Source organism: Malaclemys terrapin, chromosome 2, assembly GCF_027887155.1.
Source record: "Malaclemys terrapin pileata isolate rMalTer1 chromosome 2, rMalTer1.hap1, whole genome shotgun sequence".
NCBI classification, from domain to species: domain Eukaryota; kingdom Metazoa; phylum Chordata; order Testudines; family Emydidae; genus Malaclemys; species Malaclemys terrapin.
Window position 1 is genome coordinate 72,915,964 of NC_071506.1, and position 16,507 is coordinate 72,932,470.

At 40.9% G+C, this 16,507-nt stretch overlaps 1 protein-coding gene across 1 annotated transcript in view; it reads left to right on the forward strand.

The window, feature by feature from the left end:
• Window positions 1–16,507, forward strand: part of PRKDC (protein kinase, DNA-activated, catalytic subunit) — a 161,204-nt gene that overhangs the window by 112,823 nt on the left and 31,874 nt on the right. Inside the window, exons 58-67 of the mRNA XM_054017878.1 lie at window positions 533–722; window positions 1,328–1,543; window positions 3,389–3,501; window positions 6,025–6,156; window positions 7,288–7,467; window positions 12,845–13,053; window positions 13,570–13,708; window positions 14,440–14,628; window positions 15,276–15,500; window positions 16,012–16,120. Coding sequence (XP_053873853.1) covers window positions 533–722; window positions 1,328–1,543; window positions 3,389–3,501; window positions 6,025–6,156; window positions 7,288–7,467; window positions 12,845–13,053; window positions 13,570–13,708; window positions 14,440–14,628; window positions 15,276–15,500; window positions 16,012–16,120 — 1,702 coding nt within the window. The remainder of the gene's footprint in view (window positions 1–532; window positions 723–1,327; window positions 1,544–3,388; window positions 3,502–6,024; window positions 6,157–7,287; window positions 7,468–12,844; window positions 13,054–13,569; window positions 13,709–14,439; window positions 14,629–15,275; window positions 15,501–16,011; window positions 16,121–16,507) is intronic.

Here is a 16,507-nt window from a genome sequence, read left to right on the forward strand (position 1 = left end):
GGTTAAGCCCACTGCTTCTTGTTCTATCCTTAGAGGCTAAGGTGAACAAGTTTTCTCCCTCCTCCTTATGACACCTTTTTAGATACCTACACCCTACAAACAATATTTATTTTGGGTGGATAACTTCACATTTTTAACGTGAACTTTTATTTTAAAAAAGTGAAGGTAAGAACTTACTTATAACTGAAGTGGTAATTACATATGATGTATGCTGATTGTCAGAGATCCTTTTGTTAGGCGATATGCTGTGTGCTAATTAAATAAATGAAAAGGGCACCTATAGCTTGGAAAGATAACTGAATAAAAAAAGAATAAAGCTGGGGGTTCAAGTGTTATAGCAGAATTGATACTAAATGACTGCTTCGTATTTGAACAAGGATCATGCAATGTTACTGAAATATGAACAGTCGTCACATGGTTCTGTATGTTTAGGAGACCTGTCAGTATATGTTACACTCTAGTCATTTTATCTCAATGGTGGAAAAAAGTTTCAATTCCCTGTGCTCTTATTAAGACCTTTTTGCATGCTTAGGACTTCACTATTGATTCCAACTGGCGTTACCGAAGTACTGTTCTCACACCAATGTTTGTGGAGACGCAAGCTACCCAAAGTGCCAAGAGGAATCGGTCACAGGAAGGATCTCTTTCAACTCAGGGGTCACTAGGTGGTCAAGTGAGGGCTACCCAACAGCAGTACGAATTTACACCTACACAGAACGTCAGTAAGTACAGATCAGCATGTTCTGAAGCTCTCCTGTTCCCCAAAGGAACAATTCTTCTTTCCTTATTCCTTTTGTGTATGCTTTTTTTTTTTTTTAAAGCAAAGGTATAAGTATATACTTAGTGTATCTTTTTATGAAAACATCTAAACACTCTGGCCAGCTGTTAATTGAAGTATGTTACTTATTTGTTCCAATTCCAAAATAGTAAGCCCTGCACACTTAGTTTCCTTTGATTGGTCTTGTTTTTTAAGCCTCATGTCCAATTAAAAAGATTGGCCTCCCAGCTAAACATTTTACTTCCTATTGATTTATTTAGGCACAAAACTGCAGCATTCATTAGATAATAATTGGACTCTTCTTCTTTGCTTATGAGCAACATGCTTCAAGTGGCACGTGACCAGGATTAATCAGTAAATTTGGTCCACTGGTTGGATCGTTAGCTTACCTGGGCTGGGTACTGATGGGGACCAGGATGTGAATGCTGATTTCCCCCCCATAATTGGATTATAAATATGGGAACTGTGCCCTTTTTGGAAGGAAATTTTGTGCATGTTTTTACTTAAATGAAGTCACATGCTGATATTTTATTTTTCTGCTTTTTACAGATGGGAGAAGCTCTTTTAACTGGCTAACAGGAAGCAGCATTGACACATTGGCAGAGTATACGGTCCCTTCATCCTCTGAATCATTGTCCTCATCCATGCTGTTTGTTAGCAAGCGGAGTGAGATATCACAGAGGGCAACCTTAAAACCATTGGGACCCAATTTTGGGAAGAAAAGGTTGGGTTTGCCAGGAGACGAGGTGGACAGCAAAGCTAAAGGTATCAATGCTTAATTGATGCAGTGCCAATGTAATATATATTTATATATTTTTTTGGTTAAAGAAAAACTGACTCTGTATGCTAGTGACATGGGTGGCAGGCAGGGCCGGTGCTACCATTAAGGCAGGCGAACTAGGCGGTTACCTAGGGCGCCAAGATTTGGGGGCACCAAAAAGCGGTGCCCCCAATTTTTTTTTTTACAGCCTTCCTGGGCTGGGCTTCTGGCGGCGCGCTGACAGGTGCAGCTCAGACTCCCTCTCCCAGCGCAGTGGCCGCTCCACTTCTCCCGCCTCCCAGGCTTGTGGCGCCAATCAGCTGTTTGGCACCGCAAGCCTGGGAGGGAAGGAGAATTAGAGCGGGGGTGGCGTGCTCGGGGTGGAGGCGGAGCAGAGGTGAGCTGCGGTGGGGAGCTGCTGCACTGCTCCACGGGGTGGGGGTGGGGGTCCTCGGGGTGGGGGGAGAGCTGCCGCGGGAGGGGGCGCCTCAGGGTGGAGGGGGGGTGAGGAGCTGCCGCAGGGCTGGGGCGGGGGGCGGCGCAAGGTGGAAGTTTCGCCTAGGGCGCGAAACGTCCTTGCACCGGCCCTGGTGGCAGGACATCTTCTTTGGGATGTTGTAATGAAGGGACAATCTGGAAATTCTGCTTCCTGATGTAAGGAGCATGTCAGATATAAGTCCTTCAGTTTGAGTGGGCTACTGTACCCTACTTAATATGTCTTTTATTCATTGTCCCCAGATAAATATATCAAATGTGGCTGTTCTTAATATAAGTGGTGGTTGAGTAGTGGAATTATTTAGGTGTCTACAAAATGGAATATTGTTGGCTAAAATCATGGGTAACAAAACCTCCATTGTCTAACACCAGCATTCCTTATTTATGTTCCTTGTTCTCTCCAAGATGACCAGAAAGCAAATGTCAGGGAAATCTATATTTCCTTGTATCTTTAGATTTGTCTGTCTCCATAAATAAACCTAATGAGTAGTAAACATTAAAACAGTTATTTCTTTTTCAAATAATTTGAGTAGTGCCTCAGACATTTTTCAAATGGATTCCAATTTGGCAGCAGAATTAACCACTGTTCTTCTAAATCAATCTCTGAAAATGAGCTTTCATTTATCCACTCCACGTCTGAAAAACACTAGAATCGTTCTGGAATTGCTTAGAGGTTTTTTGTATAGTTAGTTAAAAATAAAGTGTGAGGCAGACAGCTCTGGAGTCTGACCCCTTCAACATGGACAATGTACCTCACACTGCCAGGTCAAGGTACTTCAACCCTGTTCTGAAAGGAATATATTCAAAGTAAAAAGAGGTAGTCCAGTTTCCATGCCAATCAATCCACTGTCTTCCTGTTGAGACTGCTAGCCAGGGTGTCTGTTGTGATGGTGTAAGTTGTTTATGGGCACCTGTTTACCAAGAGTTGGACTGATATCACAGACTTATTTCATATAAGGCCCCAGTGAACAGCCATTGGAATGACTCTTGTCCATTACTGTCCTGGGTTGGATTTGAACCAGTGAGGCTTGAAATGGAAAGCTGTATAATCTATTGCCAAATCTCTTGATCTGTCCAACTCTGTTGTTTAAAGAAGCTGAAAACATGGTGAATCCTTTTCAGAACTTGGATAAAATACAATACTTGGCCTGAGGAGCTTACGATCTATTTATCACATAGACAATAGTACAATTCACTCACAAATTTTTACATACTTATAGGTCAGACATAGAATGTACATGAGGAAGTGCTGATGAAAATTGAAATAAGTTAAGGTTGTCTTTAAAGGGGATAGCTATAAGGTTGATACTCAAAACAAGAGTGTAAATTGTCGATGCTTACTCATTATTCATTAGGTATAGATGAACGGGCAGAAATTCTAAGGTTGCGCAGGCGTTTCTTAAAGGACCAAGAGAAACTCAGCTTGATTTATGCAAGGAAAGGTGTTGCTGAGCAGAAACGAGAAAAGGTTTGTTTGCTTCTTAATAATTAGTGGTTAAAATCTTTAAGGACTGATAGGATGTGTTAGCTGTTTTTGAGAAGTCTGATATTTTACCTATAGAAGCAGCATGTCATTGGAAAATTATGGTGTTGGGTGCCATTGGAAGAACCTAGATAGGTTCTGTTACAGAGGTGGTATCTGTGATTGTGTATTGCAAGTTTTATAATACATTGTGTGTGTAAAGCTGAGTGTGACTTAAACTTCTCCAGTAGGGAAAGCGCTGGGGGTATTTACTCCATTCTCTCATATTGTGTTGGGGGTATTGGACTAATGTGATTTTGTGGACCACTTGTATCACAACTGCTGGGAACGATGGTGCAAGTTAAAAATGGAAGGGCTAATCTTAACTCTAAAATCCTCAGCTGTTGTGGTATACTGTGAAACTCTAATATTACTTAAATGTTTCTTGTATGCATAGGGCAGGGGTAGGCAACCTATGGCACGCGTGCCGAAGGCGGCACACGAGCGGATTTTCAGTGGCACTCACACTGCCCGGGTCCTGGACACTGGTTCGGGGGGCTCTGCATTTTAATTTAATTTTAAATGAAGCTTCTTAAACATTTTAAAAACCTAATTTACTTTACATACAACAATAGTTTATTTATATATTATAGACTTAAAGAAAGAGACTTTCTAAAAACATTAATATGTATGACCAGCACACGAAACCTTAAATCAGAGTGAATAAATGAAGACTCGGCACAGCACTTCTGAAAGGTTGCCAACCCCTGGCATAGGGCATAGTTTTCCAATGTAGATGTCTTATTTAAGTGCGTAACTTTAATGTGTCCTGATAATCAGGGTAATGACCACCTGTAAGTCCCAATATCTTCAGTGAGAGTTGAAGGTACTCATTACCTCTGAAAATCACCCCCCCCCCTTTTTTTTAGATGCCTAAATATGGATTTAAATTGACAATTTTTAGATGCCTACATTGGAAAACTGGCCATTTTCTGTACTCTACTCAAGATCTGCAGGTACATACAAGCCTGATAACATGTCCAGTGAGCCCTGTTCTATAATGCACCTCTGACAGAGTTCACCCTCACGTACAGAATCTGAAACGGCTGATGGAATAACCTGAAATGTCACATAGCTAGTATGTGTTTGTACTTCAACTAGCACAATGGGGTCCTGATCCGTGATGGGCTCCTAGGCACTATGATGATATGAGTAATAATATTTTAGCCTGTGTAAAGTGTGATACTGGATTTTCTTCAGCGTTTATAGATTGCAGATTACTGTGTGTCAGGTCTTGACAAAATTCTCTAAAATCATTTGTTGTAGCTGTTTATTTAACCCATTCATGTTAGATGTGTAAAATTCACCTTTCTCACATTTTTGAGGACTCTGCTAGGTTTAATGAGGGTATGTTACTAAAAATGGCAAGCACTGTTGCCTGGAAACTGATTCAGCTGGACAAGGAAGTACCCATGGAGGACAAAGCCTTGCATCAATATTGTCATGTCTGATGGGGCAGCAGGAGTGAATAGATACCAGCCAAAAAAATTTCTAGTGCTCTGAGTGCTTCACCAAAGCTCTAGTTCCCCCACGACATATCTCTTGTAATTTTTTGAGAGAGTGATCTGTTTAGGAGGAAGATGAGGCAGAGAGCTGTGGAGGTGAGAAATGGGAAGCCCAAAAGAGCAGGAAGAGGAAGGATTTGGGCAGAAGAAAAGAAATTTCAGTCCCCTCCCCATGCTAGCGTGCACACTCTTCCAAGATGCAGAAATGCAATTCCAGGTGGTCCAGATAGTAGTAACAATATATATGTAATTTTTTTTGCAGGGGATAGGGAGGAAGCAAACCCCAAGACCTTTTTACTGTTAATCCTCCCTCCTGCCCCTTTGCCAAAGCCCATCTGTATTTTCACTTGTATAAAAGGAAAAAGGAAGAGGAATCTGGAGAGAAAAGTAAATGCTTGTGTACATGAGAGAGTTGCACCTGTTTAGTTTAAGATGTAATTTAAAACTGATTTAGTTAAACTGGTGCAAAAGGCTGTTTGGATGGTCCTATTTCATGTCAAACCAGGTTTATTTCTGCTTAGCTTAAATTAATTAGGAATAAGTTTAAGCCAAAATGAAACAAGCCATTCTTAAAACAGAATGAATCTACAGGTTTGCACTGGTTTAGGTAAATCGGTTAGAAAATTGACTCAAGGTAAACTAATGCCACTTCTGTAGACATGGCCTAAGATGCAGTGGTACTAAGGAAGGGTGAAAGTAGCTTTAGGAAGAGGTTTTATTTGTTTATTTTGTTTTTATAAAACAAGATCATTTTGGTGTTTGGTTTTAACTCATTATTATGATTTCTGTAACTGTTTTTCAAGCCATTAACACTTTATATGAGTTTTTAAAGGAATTGTTAAACTTGATCACGTTTACTACATCTCCTCCATTAAACCAGAAACAGATGTCACTGAGTAGGTATTGCATGATCTTTTGTCTTTACATGTAATCAAGGCTGCTTTTTTGCTGGCAATTGTTACAGGAGATAAAATCTGAGCTGAAGATGAAGCATGATGCTCAGGTCACGCTGTACAGGAGTTACCGACAAGGAGACCTTCCTGATATCCAGATTGAATACAGCAGCTTAATCACTCCTCTACAGGGTGTGGCACAGGTCTGTCTTCTGTTCACAAGTCATTAGCCAAATGTTCCAAAACTGTTCTCAGCCAGACAAATTGAGTATGTGACAGCCAAGCTTTTTTCAAAATGATTAGTGATTTGGGGTACCTCAGTTGTGGGGTAACCAACTTTAAACACCTTAAAGGAGCCAGGTTTTCAGATGGTGGGTGTTCAATGCTTTCTGAAAATCAGGCCCCTTTAAAGTGTCTTAATTTGGGGAACCAAAAATGAAGAAAAGGGGGTAGCTGGCCTTTTACTCTGTTTCCCAGTTGGAAATAGCAGCAGTTGTGGACTGGACTCCTCATCACTTTTGATGGTCAGGCCCTCACAGCATCTTTGGCCATCCTAGCCCTCTTCCTCCCCATTGCAGTACCATAGTGAGGAATAAGGGTACATAAGTCAGGCTTCATGAATAGTTTGCCTAAACTCCAGTCCCACTAAAGATCAGGGTGGGTTTAGACTCTGCTACCCTTGCAAATATCTACCCCCGTTCAATAAATGTGTGTGAATCTGGGCTGATACGTTCATCTCTATCTCTTTGCTCCATCTCACACATTGATGGCTTCCTATTCTGTCTTTGAGCCAGCTGATCCCTTGTCCTGTCTCTCATGTCCTTGGGAGGGTGTTGGCTGTCTGCGGGCCAAGCAGCAAGGTTTTCAGGGCAGTTGGGAAGGACACCTGGAAGGAGTTACTACCTCTCCTAGTCCTTTCAAGTGGCCTGGCTCGGTGGGATGTGAAGAATAGAATACATTCTGAGCCCTCAGTCCCTCCTATAGACACTTGTATGCACACTCACTGAACAGGTTTCAGAGAAAACGCCTTATTTCATATAGTAAAAGTACAGGGTCACACTTCACAAATGTTTTGAGTGAGACATTTAAAAGATGCTGTATTAGGTAGCTCTGCCTCAAAATATCTAATATGGTGATTAGGTGAAGAAAACTAGTGGTCCCCTCTCACTGCCCCCTCAAATCCTTTCAGAAGACTTGACACTTCAAATTTGGTCCACTTTGTCTGGAATACACCATACTTGGCATGCAGTGAGGACCTTCTTTCTAGCACTCTGAGCTGAAATCAGTTACATTGCCTTAGTCACTTGTTCTATGGCCTTATTGGTAATTTACAGAGAGATCCACCGTTGGCCAAGCAGCTCTTCAGCAGTTTGTTTACTGGAATTTTGAAAGAAATGAACAAATTTAAGAATCCTTCTGAGAAAAACTGCATCACCCAGGAGCTGCTGCAAAACTTCAATCGCTTCCTGAGCATGACCGTCTCTTACTTCCCACCATTCATAGCCTGCATCCAGGTAAAACTTTCTGTGTGGCGTGTTGTCTTTGTTTACCCTAACACTGATGAATTACGGTGTTGCAACTAATTCCAGTAAGTGCATTTTAATCCTATTAGAGGGTTAAGCCAAAGAAGGAGATGGAATGTAAATGGACGCAAACAGTGAATGAAGATGGCAAAATAACTGTTCTGTAAAAGTGAGAATGATGTGACATAGCAAATCCTTCCTATAGTTTTGTGTTCCATGTGTGCTAAACAACAGATACCAAATAAGTGACTTAGGTCAGAATGCCTTAAGGCAGCATTTCCTAAAATGTTGAAAGCTAAGTCCCCATTCAGGAAGATGAAACCAGTTGCTTTGTAGCACCACCACATGTTAACTAAAGACCTATCCATTTTAATGTAAACATCTTCTTCACCCTGCCTGGCTAGTTTCTCACATGTACACCAGATGGGACATATTGGGAAGTGCTGGTATAGATCTTCATAATGCTATACTTCCTTTCCTTTCTTACCTAATTTGATGAGCAGTTGAGAATAATAGTGATGGCATTAAAGTATCATCACTTGGCAATTTGAAGTAGCACCCATTGAGGTAAATAGGGTGGCTCACACCTCAGAGCGACTGTTTCAGGCTGTCTGCAAATTCAGGCATGCATTGCTACATCTGGTACATTGAGGTCACATTTTGAAGGTTTTTTTCTGCAACCACAACAGAGAGATACTTGTTTTTAAATAAAAGTTCAGAGAATAATTGAGAAGTCTGGGCATCCCAGCTAATCTTTCATACTCACTCAGGGGAGTGCACTTTACATTTTCGGAAATGCTGCATTAAGAAATACTTTGAGGTATAAGGCTCACAAACATTGATAGCATATGTTTTTTTCCAGCAACTCTTATTCATTGCTTGGCAATGTCTTCAGTTTATTCCCTTACAATAATTACCAATGTACTTTCACTAGTGATGCAGACAGCTTCCTGCTGAAGGGAAAGTTTTTCCCATTGACACTGATCCTCGAGCCTTTCTCCTCTGCTTCCTCTTTGGTGCGTTTCCATATCACCAACATGCAATTTTTAATAGCATGTCTACTCCAGTTTTACCTTATTTTTCAAAGATTCTAGTAAAATGTATGGTTATCCAAGTAATCACAGTAATAATTAAACACTTCTCATATACAAACCTCGCTATAGTTAACATCTCTTCTCATTTGAGTTAATTTTGATCAATCTATTTGTAACTTACAAAATTCTGAAGTCATTACAAAATAACATTCCTTTAGAATGGCAACTAGTTTAGCTTCAACTTTCTAGCACAGAAATTTGAAAAACCTAATCTGTGGGAGCAGGTGTCATTCTTATTACAGTGAAATGCTGCTGTTCTGCAAATCATGTCTAGTGTCAAGCCAGTTTTCTAAACTGTGATAACCTCACTTCCTAGCCTTAATATTTGCACATATGAAAAATTACAGCTTCCTGTGTACTTTCGTCTCTGCAGCTCCACATAAAGTTGAATGCTTTGGGCATTATTCTGTGCTTTTCAGGCCAGCATCTCACTATGGCTTTCTAGCCATCATGTATTCCCTCTTGACTCTCTTTATTTTTTTTGCTGGTTCCCAAGCTCAGTATTTTATTGTTACTTGCATTGAACTGTGCTCTCTGCCTGTTAGCCTCTGTCAACATCATTGTTGTATTTTGGCTGCTCACGGTATGAAATTACAGAAAATTATGGAAAAATAAAAGTAAGATGAAGACACACAGCAACTAAATTGTGAAATTCTGCTTCTGCTGTTACTTTTTCACCTTTAAACTTAATAAAAAGCACAGGAATGGAGCTCAGAGAAGTCACCTGGTATTTTCACCAGCTGCTGCATAAATGGGGGGTTGGAAGTGAAAACAATTTAAAATTATTCATGAGATGCTCACTTTGGACTTGCGGTGTTATCTGCTATCAATAGACCAACTCCAAAGCCCCTCCCCTCCACAGAGGGGCACCGCTCAACAGTCACCTAAAGTGGAGCACCCTCAGGGGCATTCCTCAAAGAAGAAGAGAGGGTTACTCACCTTGTGCAGTAACAGGTTCGTCTAGATGGTGTCCCTGTGCGTGCTCCACTACCCTCCCTCCTCCCCTCTACTTCGGAGTTTCAGGCCGATTCTCTGAGGCAGAGAAAGAACAGGGGGACAGTTGGCTGCGCACTGCTATGTAAACGCTCGATGTGGTGCGAGATGGCTACAGTGCATGTGCAGCCCAACCAGGCACTGCTACCACAAATCTCTGATTACAAGCACAGGGTATCAAGACACCTAAAGTGGAGCACCCACAGGGACAACCATCTCGAAGAACCTCAGATATGCACATGGAGTAATGACCTATTTCTATTGCACAGCTTCTCTCCTCATTGGCTAATGCCCCTCAATGGTGGAATTTGGAGGTGGAATATTGTTGCTGGAGAGTCCAGGACTAAACTCCAGTCTTCAGCTCAGGCCACCAGATTTTCTGCCCCTGGTAGTGGAACAATTTGGTGGTTCAGATTCTCCTGACCCTTTTGTTTTTAAAGTGTGTGTGTGTGTGTAACTTGCCTTCCTCCTCCCCTGGATGAGGTAAATAACTGCATGGTCATTTCTGCCACCTGGATCTGCCTCTGTAGGCATAGCACCTCCCTGCCAGACTCCTCTGCCCCTAGTCAGGCATGGCACAGCTATCCTACAAACACCTGGCTTAAATCTAAGTGATGTTCCCTGTGTGAGACATCACGTATGGGTTCTACAGAGGATGAATTATGCCCTGCCTGTGACCAGCCAGCTGACCCTTGCACTGCTAGGGCACGGAGTTCAGAATCTGACCAGCATGTCGGATCCCCATCCTGCCCCAAGGAGCCATGACTCCAGTGCAGAAAAGCCTGATCATGACTTTCTGAGGTTTTGGAGAGCGAGCCTAATGAGGAGGAGGAGGAGGAGGAAGTTCTCTGGACAGCTCATGGGGTAGGTCCCACAATAAACAGGCACTGAAGGGGAAAATACCCAGAGAAGATCCAGAGTCCCCACACCCAGATACTCCCTGCTCCACAGGCTGGCTCCACACTAAAGCCTTAGAAGCACTCGAGGCAGTCGATGACCCAAATGGAGGCACATGAGTATTCCACTCCCCACAAAGGTGCACCTTCATGGGATTACAGAAGGGCAAGTCCCTTCTCATGTTCAAAATTATCCTGATTTACTGAGTAAAGCCCTGAGTGGTTCTAGGTTGCTCCTACAATACTTACTTGGGTGCCAGCCTTCAGGCTCCCAGGAACTTCTAGCAAGCTACTTCCACAATTGAGGTATGTGTACCAGTAGCCCTCCTCTGTTGTGTTCCCAGGCCAGGATAAATAGTGTTCTATCTCTCCGCTGTATACAGCCAGGGGAAGAAATACCACACATGCATCACAAAACAAAAATAAACCTCTACAGCACCCTATCAAGAGAAACAGACCCAATCATAAGTTCACTGCTGGAAAGGATTCATAGCCACCAGTTTTTTTTATAATCAAGGGGAATTTTGTATCGCAATGGAGAGTTCCTACCCAGAGGTCAAAATAGATATGGCTTTGGCTGTAATTTTGCCATATGGTAAAGATTTGCAGAAATCCAAAACTTCATGGCATCAATCATTTCCTAAGGGGTCATCAGTAACCAGCTATTTCCAATGGCTAGGGTTGCTGGTGTTATGCACCACCTTCATCCCTTGTGTGGGTTTCTCAAAATGCTCCTGCTGAAATGCTTTCTGAGAACATAGAGTCATGCACTTGATGCAATGCAAAGTTAGGCGTAATTCTCAGATCAAATCCAAATGACCCTTTGGGGACGGGTAAATGCAAACATCATGCTGAAAGCCAACCTAGCTTTCACTCTAGACTCTTGCATACTCACTATGGAAGCAAGCATACTTGGAAGACAAATATACAGAATCTCATAGTACGCAACATTTCAGTTCATTTTGACATCTCTATTAGCGCATGTCTTTATTTAAAAAATAAAAAAAGCAAAACCTGCAAATATGGACCCCAGGGGAGTCATCCAGTTGTCCATGCAATCCAATATCCTTTTTATGATAGTGGCCAATACTGACTGCATCAGTGGAAAGTGTAAGAAACCATTTAGTGGGAAATTGTGGTACTTGCAGAAAACGTATCCTGCTAACTCCTGTTAGAGGTTGGTTTATGATTGAGGCATGAGTGTTTATATCCCTTCCATAACTAGGGAGTAACCAGAGTCAGAGCTTCTCTTTGGAAATGGAAATAATGTCCTGGGTAGAGTAGAATCTGCTGCCTTTCAAGACAGTTCACATAAAGGATACTGAAAAGAAGAAAAAGGAGTTGTGGTCCTCTTGCTAGTCCTCCACTGGCCCAGAAGGCATGTTGGACTTGCTAGATAACCAAAGACCCCCACCTTGTACATGCAGAAAACACCAGATCCGTTGAAACTGGGACTCCTATAGGAACACCTACAGTTAACAGTCTGGGTATTGGCAGAGAAGTTTAATTTTCAGCATGGATTCTCCATTATCTTCTGAGTTCTGTCTGGAAACCAAACTATAACAATCAGAATATTTCATTCACTGGTCTGGTCAGATTTACATTTCTGGTGCTCTTTGGGACAGGCACTGCTTCTTCATTTGTGCAGTACCCAGCACAAAGGAGTCTGATCACTAGATACAAATATTAATCTCAAAGTTCTGGTGATCTCAGATACACTAAAGTTTCTCCAGGAGGTTTGGTTGGAGTCCTACAACCAAGCACCTTTAGAAATGTGGAACCAGCCACAGCAGCATTTTGTAGACAGGCACATCGATTCCTCTGTCTGAGTATCTCTGCCAAATTTAATCAGAATGATTAGACAAGCATGTGGCTGGCATTTTTAGTCACCATTACCTCCAAAAGGCAGGTTTGGGAATTAGTTCCCATATCCATACAAGAACCACGCTGCCTTTGTCATAAGGAAAAGGTTATTCTTAGAGCTCCAGAAATCTTTCCGTCCAAGGTAAATTCCTCTTTCCACAGTTCCTGGGAAATAGTTATCCCATTGTTTTGTTCTAATCCTTGGAAGATTGTGGCATAAATGGGCATTCCTCAAGCTCTAAAGATATGTCTCAAGCACGTGGCATACATACACCAAATGTAGCCTGTTCATTTCATTCTATCCAAAATGCCAAGGTCTTAGGGCCTCAAAGTAGCTTGCAGGCAAGATGTAAAATTCCTGCACCAGCTGGCATGCGAAAAACTATTCACAAAATCACTAGATGCACTAGCCTCCATCCAAGCTTTCTTTCACTTTAGGAAAAGAAAACGAAAAGATTTTCTCTATAAAGCCTATTTCCAATACTTACAGGCCCATTAACTGCCCATGTCTTTGTTTTACAGGAAATGAGTTACCAGCACAGAGAGCTGCTAGACCTCGACTCAGCCACTGTGAGCACTAGCTGCTTAGCCAGTTTACAGCAACCCGTGGGCATCCTGCTTCTTGAACAGGCTCTAACTCGTCTTTCTTCAGAAGAAGAACCACTGTCCAAACGAATGCGTGGAAGGGCAGCGCTCTCTCCAGATGTAATCAGATGGATTGAACTTGCTAAGTGAGTGCTTGTTGCAGAAATTAATTGGGGTAGTTTTTGTTCAAATTAAATCAGCCAAGAGTTCTAGTCATATATAGGGCTTGATTTTCATACTAGGTATATTTTTAATACTTCTGAGCTAATTATTGACCTTTCAGGCAGGGCTACTCCCATGTCCTAAATCTTTTCCAATACATTCTCTGGTACGGATTCAACAGCTTGGTTTCCAGTCCAGTTAAACGCTATACTCTTGCAGGGGATTTCGGAGTAGTGTGTGCAGCATTGTTTAAACATTTTTTTGGCCAGAGTGGAGTTTACACAATCCACTATAAATTTATAATCTGATAGAAGAATAATATCCATGCATCAGTAATGCATTCTATGCAGCCAGGCAGTTATAGAGCAGTAAGTTTGCATAGACTATCTAACATGCATCAGTTGTAATACTGAAGTACTTTGTACCTGGATACTTTGCACTTGAATAGAAAACTGTTCTTTTTCAAATAATAATAATTGTTTGCCTTTTAACTTTACTAGGCTTTATCGATCTGTTGGAGATTATGATGTTCTTCGTGGTATTTTCAGTGGAAAGATTGGAACTAAGGAAATTACCCAGAATGCACTGTTAGCGGAGGCAAGAAGTGATTATGCAGAAGCAGCTAAACAATATGATGAGGTAAAAAACTACATGACAAATATAGTTTATTTCTTTCCTCTCAGATTTTTTTTTCTAAGACCCTTTTATTTTACTTCTATCAAAACAAAAATTCTGAGACAGCGTGTTGCTTTAAACGTTCTTTTCTGTAGTTCACTTAATTATATGAGTCAAGATCCATAAAAGATGCGTGGTCAAATGCAATATAAATAACAGTTCATAACAGACAGTGCTTATTGAGACAAATTTTCAAGTTCTCTCCATTGGTGTCACACAACTTTACAGGCATAAATCAATATAATTTCAGTATACACAGAAGATCATTAGAGAATGTAAATTAAGTGCCTATGCTCTGCCCATGTAAGTTCTATTTGTGTTCACAAGTTGATAATGGTTAAAAAATGTGTGGAAATGATTTTACCTACAGAATGTTTGGGCTAAATGAAAGGTGGAAAAATGCAGCTCTTTACAAATACAGGTTGACTGAAGCTCACATCTGAACTGAGTTTTATATGTTAAAGGTGTGACTGGCTTACATTTTGAAGAATTCTTTGGAACATTTTCTTAGGTCCTATTTGCTGATTAAACACAAGTGCTGGTAAAGGAATAAAATATTGTCATGCAACAGTGAAAACATTATGGGTTCTCTTGAAGGTGTTCAGCTAGAATAGTAAAAAAATCATAATATTACAGCTCAGAACCTACTTTTTTTTTTTTTTTTTTTTTTTTTCCATCTGACATTCCTTTTTTAGGCTCTCTCTAAACAAGACTGGCCAGATGGTGAACCTACTGAAGCAGAAAAGGATTTCTGGGAACTTGCATCTCTTGAATGCTACAACCATCTGACAGAGTGGAAGTCACTGGAGTATTGTTCCACTGTTAATATTGATAGCGGACAACCTCCAGACCTAAACAAAACGTGGAGTGATCCATTTTATCAGGTTTGTGAACTCATTGCTAGATTAGAGTTGATTTCACACTGATTCCATTTGTACAGGGGCCATTACTGTGGTGCCTTGATTAGGGATAGAGGTAAAGTGACTTGATCACCAAAGTACTTTGCACAATTTAGATGAGTTTTCTTATAAAAATTACGGTCAACAGTAATTAAAGTAAATATTTTTTGCTATTCTGTAGCGTCTCAAGTTGCCCTTTAGTCCCATGACTCAGCAAATGGCTCTAGCCTGGTCACCTTGTCCTCTTTGCACTCTTCATGCTGCTGTCATTTATTTTTCTCCTCCTCCTGTATTTGGAGGGTCCCACCAAATTTATTTTGAAGTTGATAAGAAATGCCAAGCACCAGTACCTGTGCAACTGCATGAGCCCACCAGAAGAGGGTGCTGTGTGACTTGTTGGGTGATGGGAGTTAATCTGAAAAAGGTTAAGATACACTGAAAAGTATAATTACATTTGGTGAAATATGTTAGTCTTTTCCTAATTTGAAAATCTTTAGGCCTGTAGCAGATGGAACCAGGCCCCTATATGTCTTGCATATGGTTCGACATCACCAGCAACAGATGGCAGAAGTGATTATTCAGTATCCTGCCCTAGGAGTAAAGAGACTTTTTTTTTCTTTTTTCCTCTATAGGAAACCTACCTGCCATATATAATACGGAGTAAGTTGAAATTACTGCTCCATGGGGGCAATGACCAGTCCTTGCTGACCTTCATTGATGAGGCTATGAAGATAGAACAGAGGAAAGCCCTTATAGAAATGTATTACAGCCAAGAGCTGAGTCTTCTCTACATCTTGCAGGATGACTTTGACAGAGCCAGATATTACATCAGCAGTGGCATGCAGGCCTTCATGCAGGTAACAAAGCTGCTGTAACATGTCTGCTGTGATTCTCTGTAGGAAGACATGTAAGGTGCAGCTCTTGCTGCTACTGGAACATTACTTCAAGATTAAAATATAAAGGATGGAATCTGGACCCCCTTGAAGTGAATGGCAAAACTTCCATTGACTTCCCTGGGGTCAGGATTTCACCCCAGGAACTTAAGAAATGGAGACAGCCATCCAGTGCAGCATGCCTGCCCTATTTTGGGGGTGTCTTACTCCTTTCTTTCAGTTTATTCACTCTGTCCCCTCCTCTTCCCTAGTATATCATACTGAGTTTATTCAGCCTAGTTCACTCGTGTCATTTTGAAAACCTCTAACTAGCGTAAATTGATACTGGTTGGTTTTATGCATCTTTTCTACGGATGATATGAATCACAATCTAGTTGAGCATAGCACATAGAAGGATCGGTTATTTATCTGCTCTACAGTGCTTTAAATAAAAACAGGGTAAGAAATCACTTAAAAATCATTTTCCCTCTCCTAGAACTATTCCAGTATTGACACTCTGTTACACCAAAGTCGACTAACAAAGCTGCAGTCTGTCCAAGCTTTAACAGAAATACAGGAATTCATCAATTTTATAAGCAAACCAAGTAAGATATTTTCCCTGCAGTATTTTTCTCTTATTTTGTATATATACATTGTGGCATTGACCTTTTTGTTTTTGGAAAGAGCGAGTGTAGTTATTTTCACATGTCAAAAGACTCTGAATCTGTGTCTTATATAGTGAAGATATTTTTAAAAAGGGTCATCCGCTATGTTATGTTTTATCTTTCTAGCCCTTGCAATGAAATCCTTCCATGATGATTTAAAATAGCAATTATCTCTTTAAAATTACACGATTAGTTTTAGACTAGTTTGATAGTAGTGAACAGCAGAGATAGATCATATGTTCCAATAATATCTGCTATTTTAGGCATAAAATATAAAGTTACTTACATCTTATCAGCTTAGTACAAAATTCTAGTTAACAATTGTAC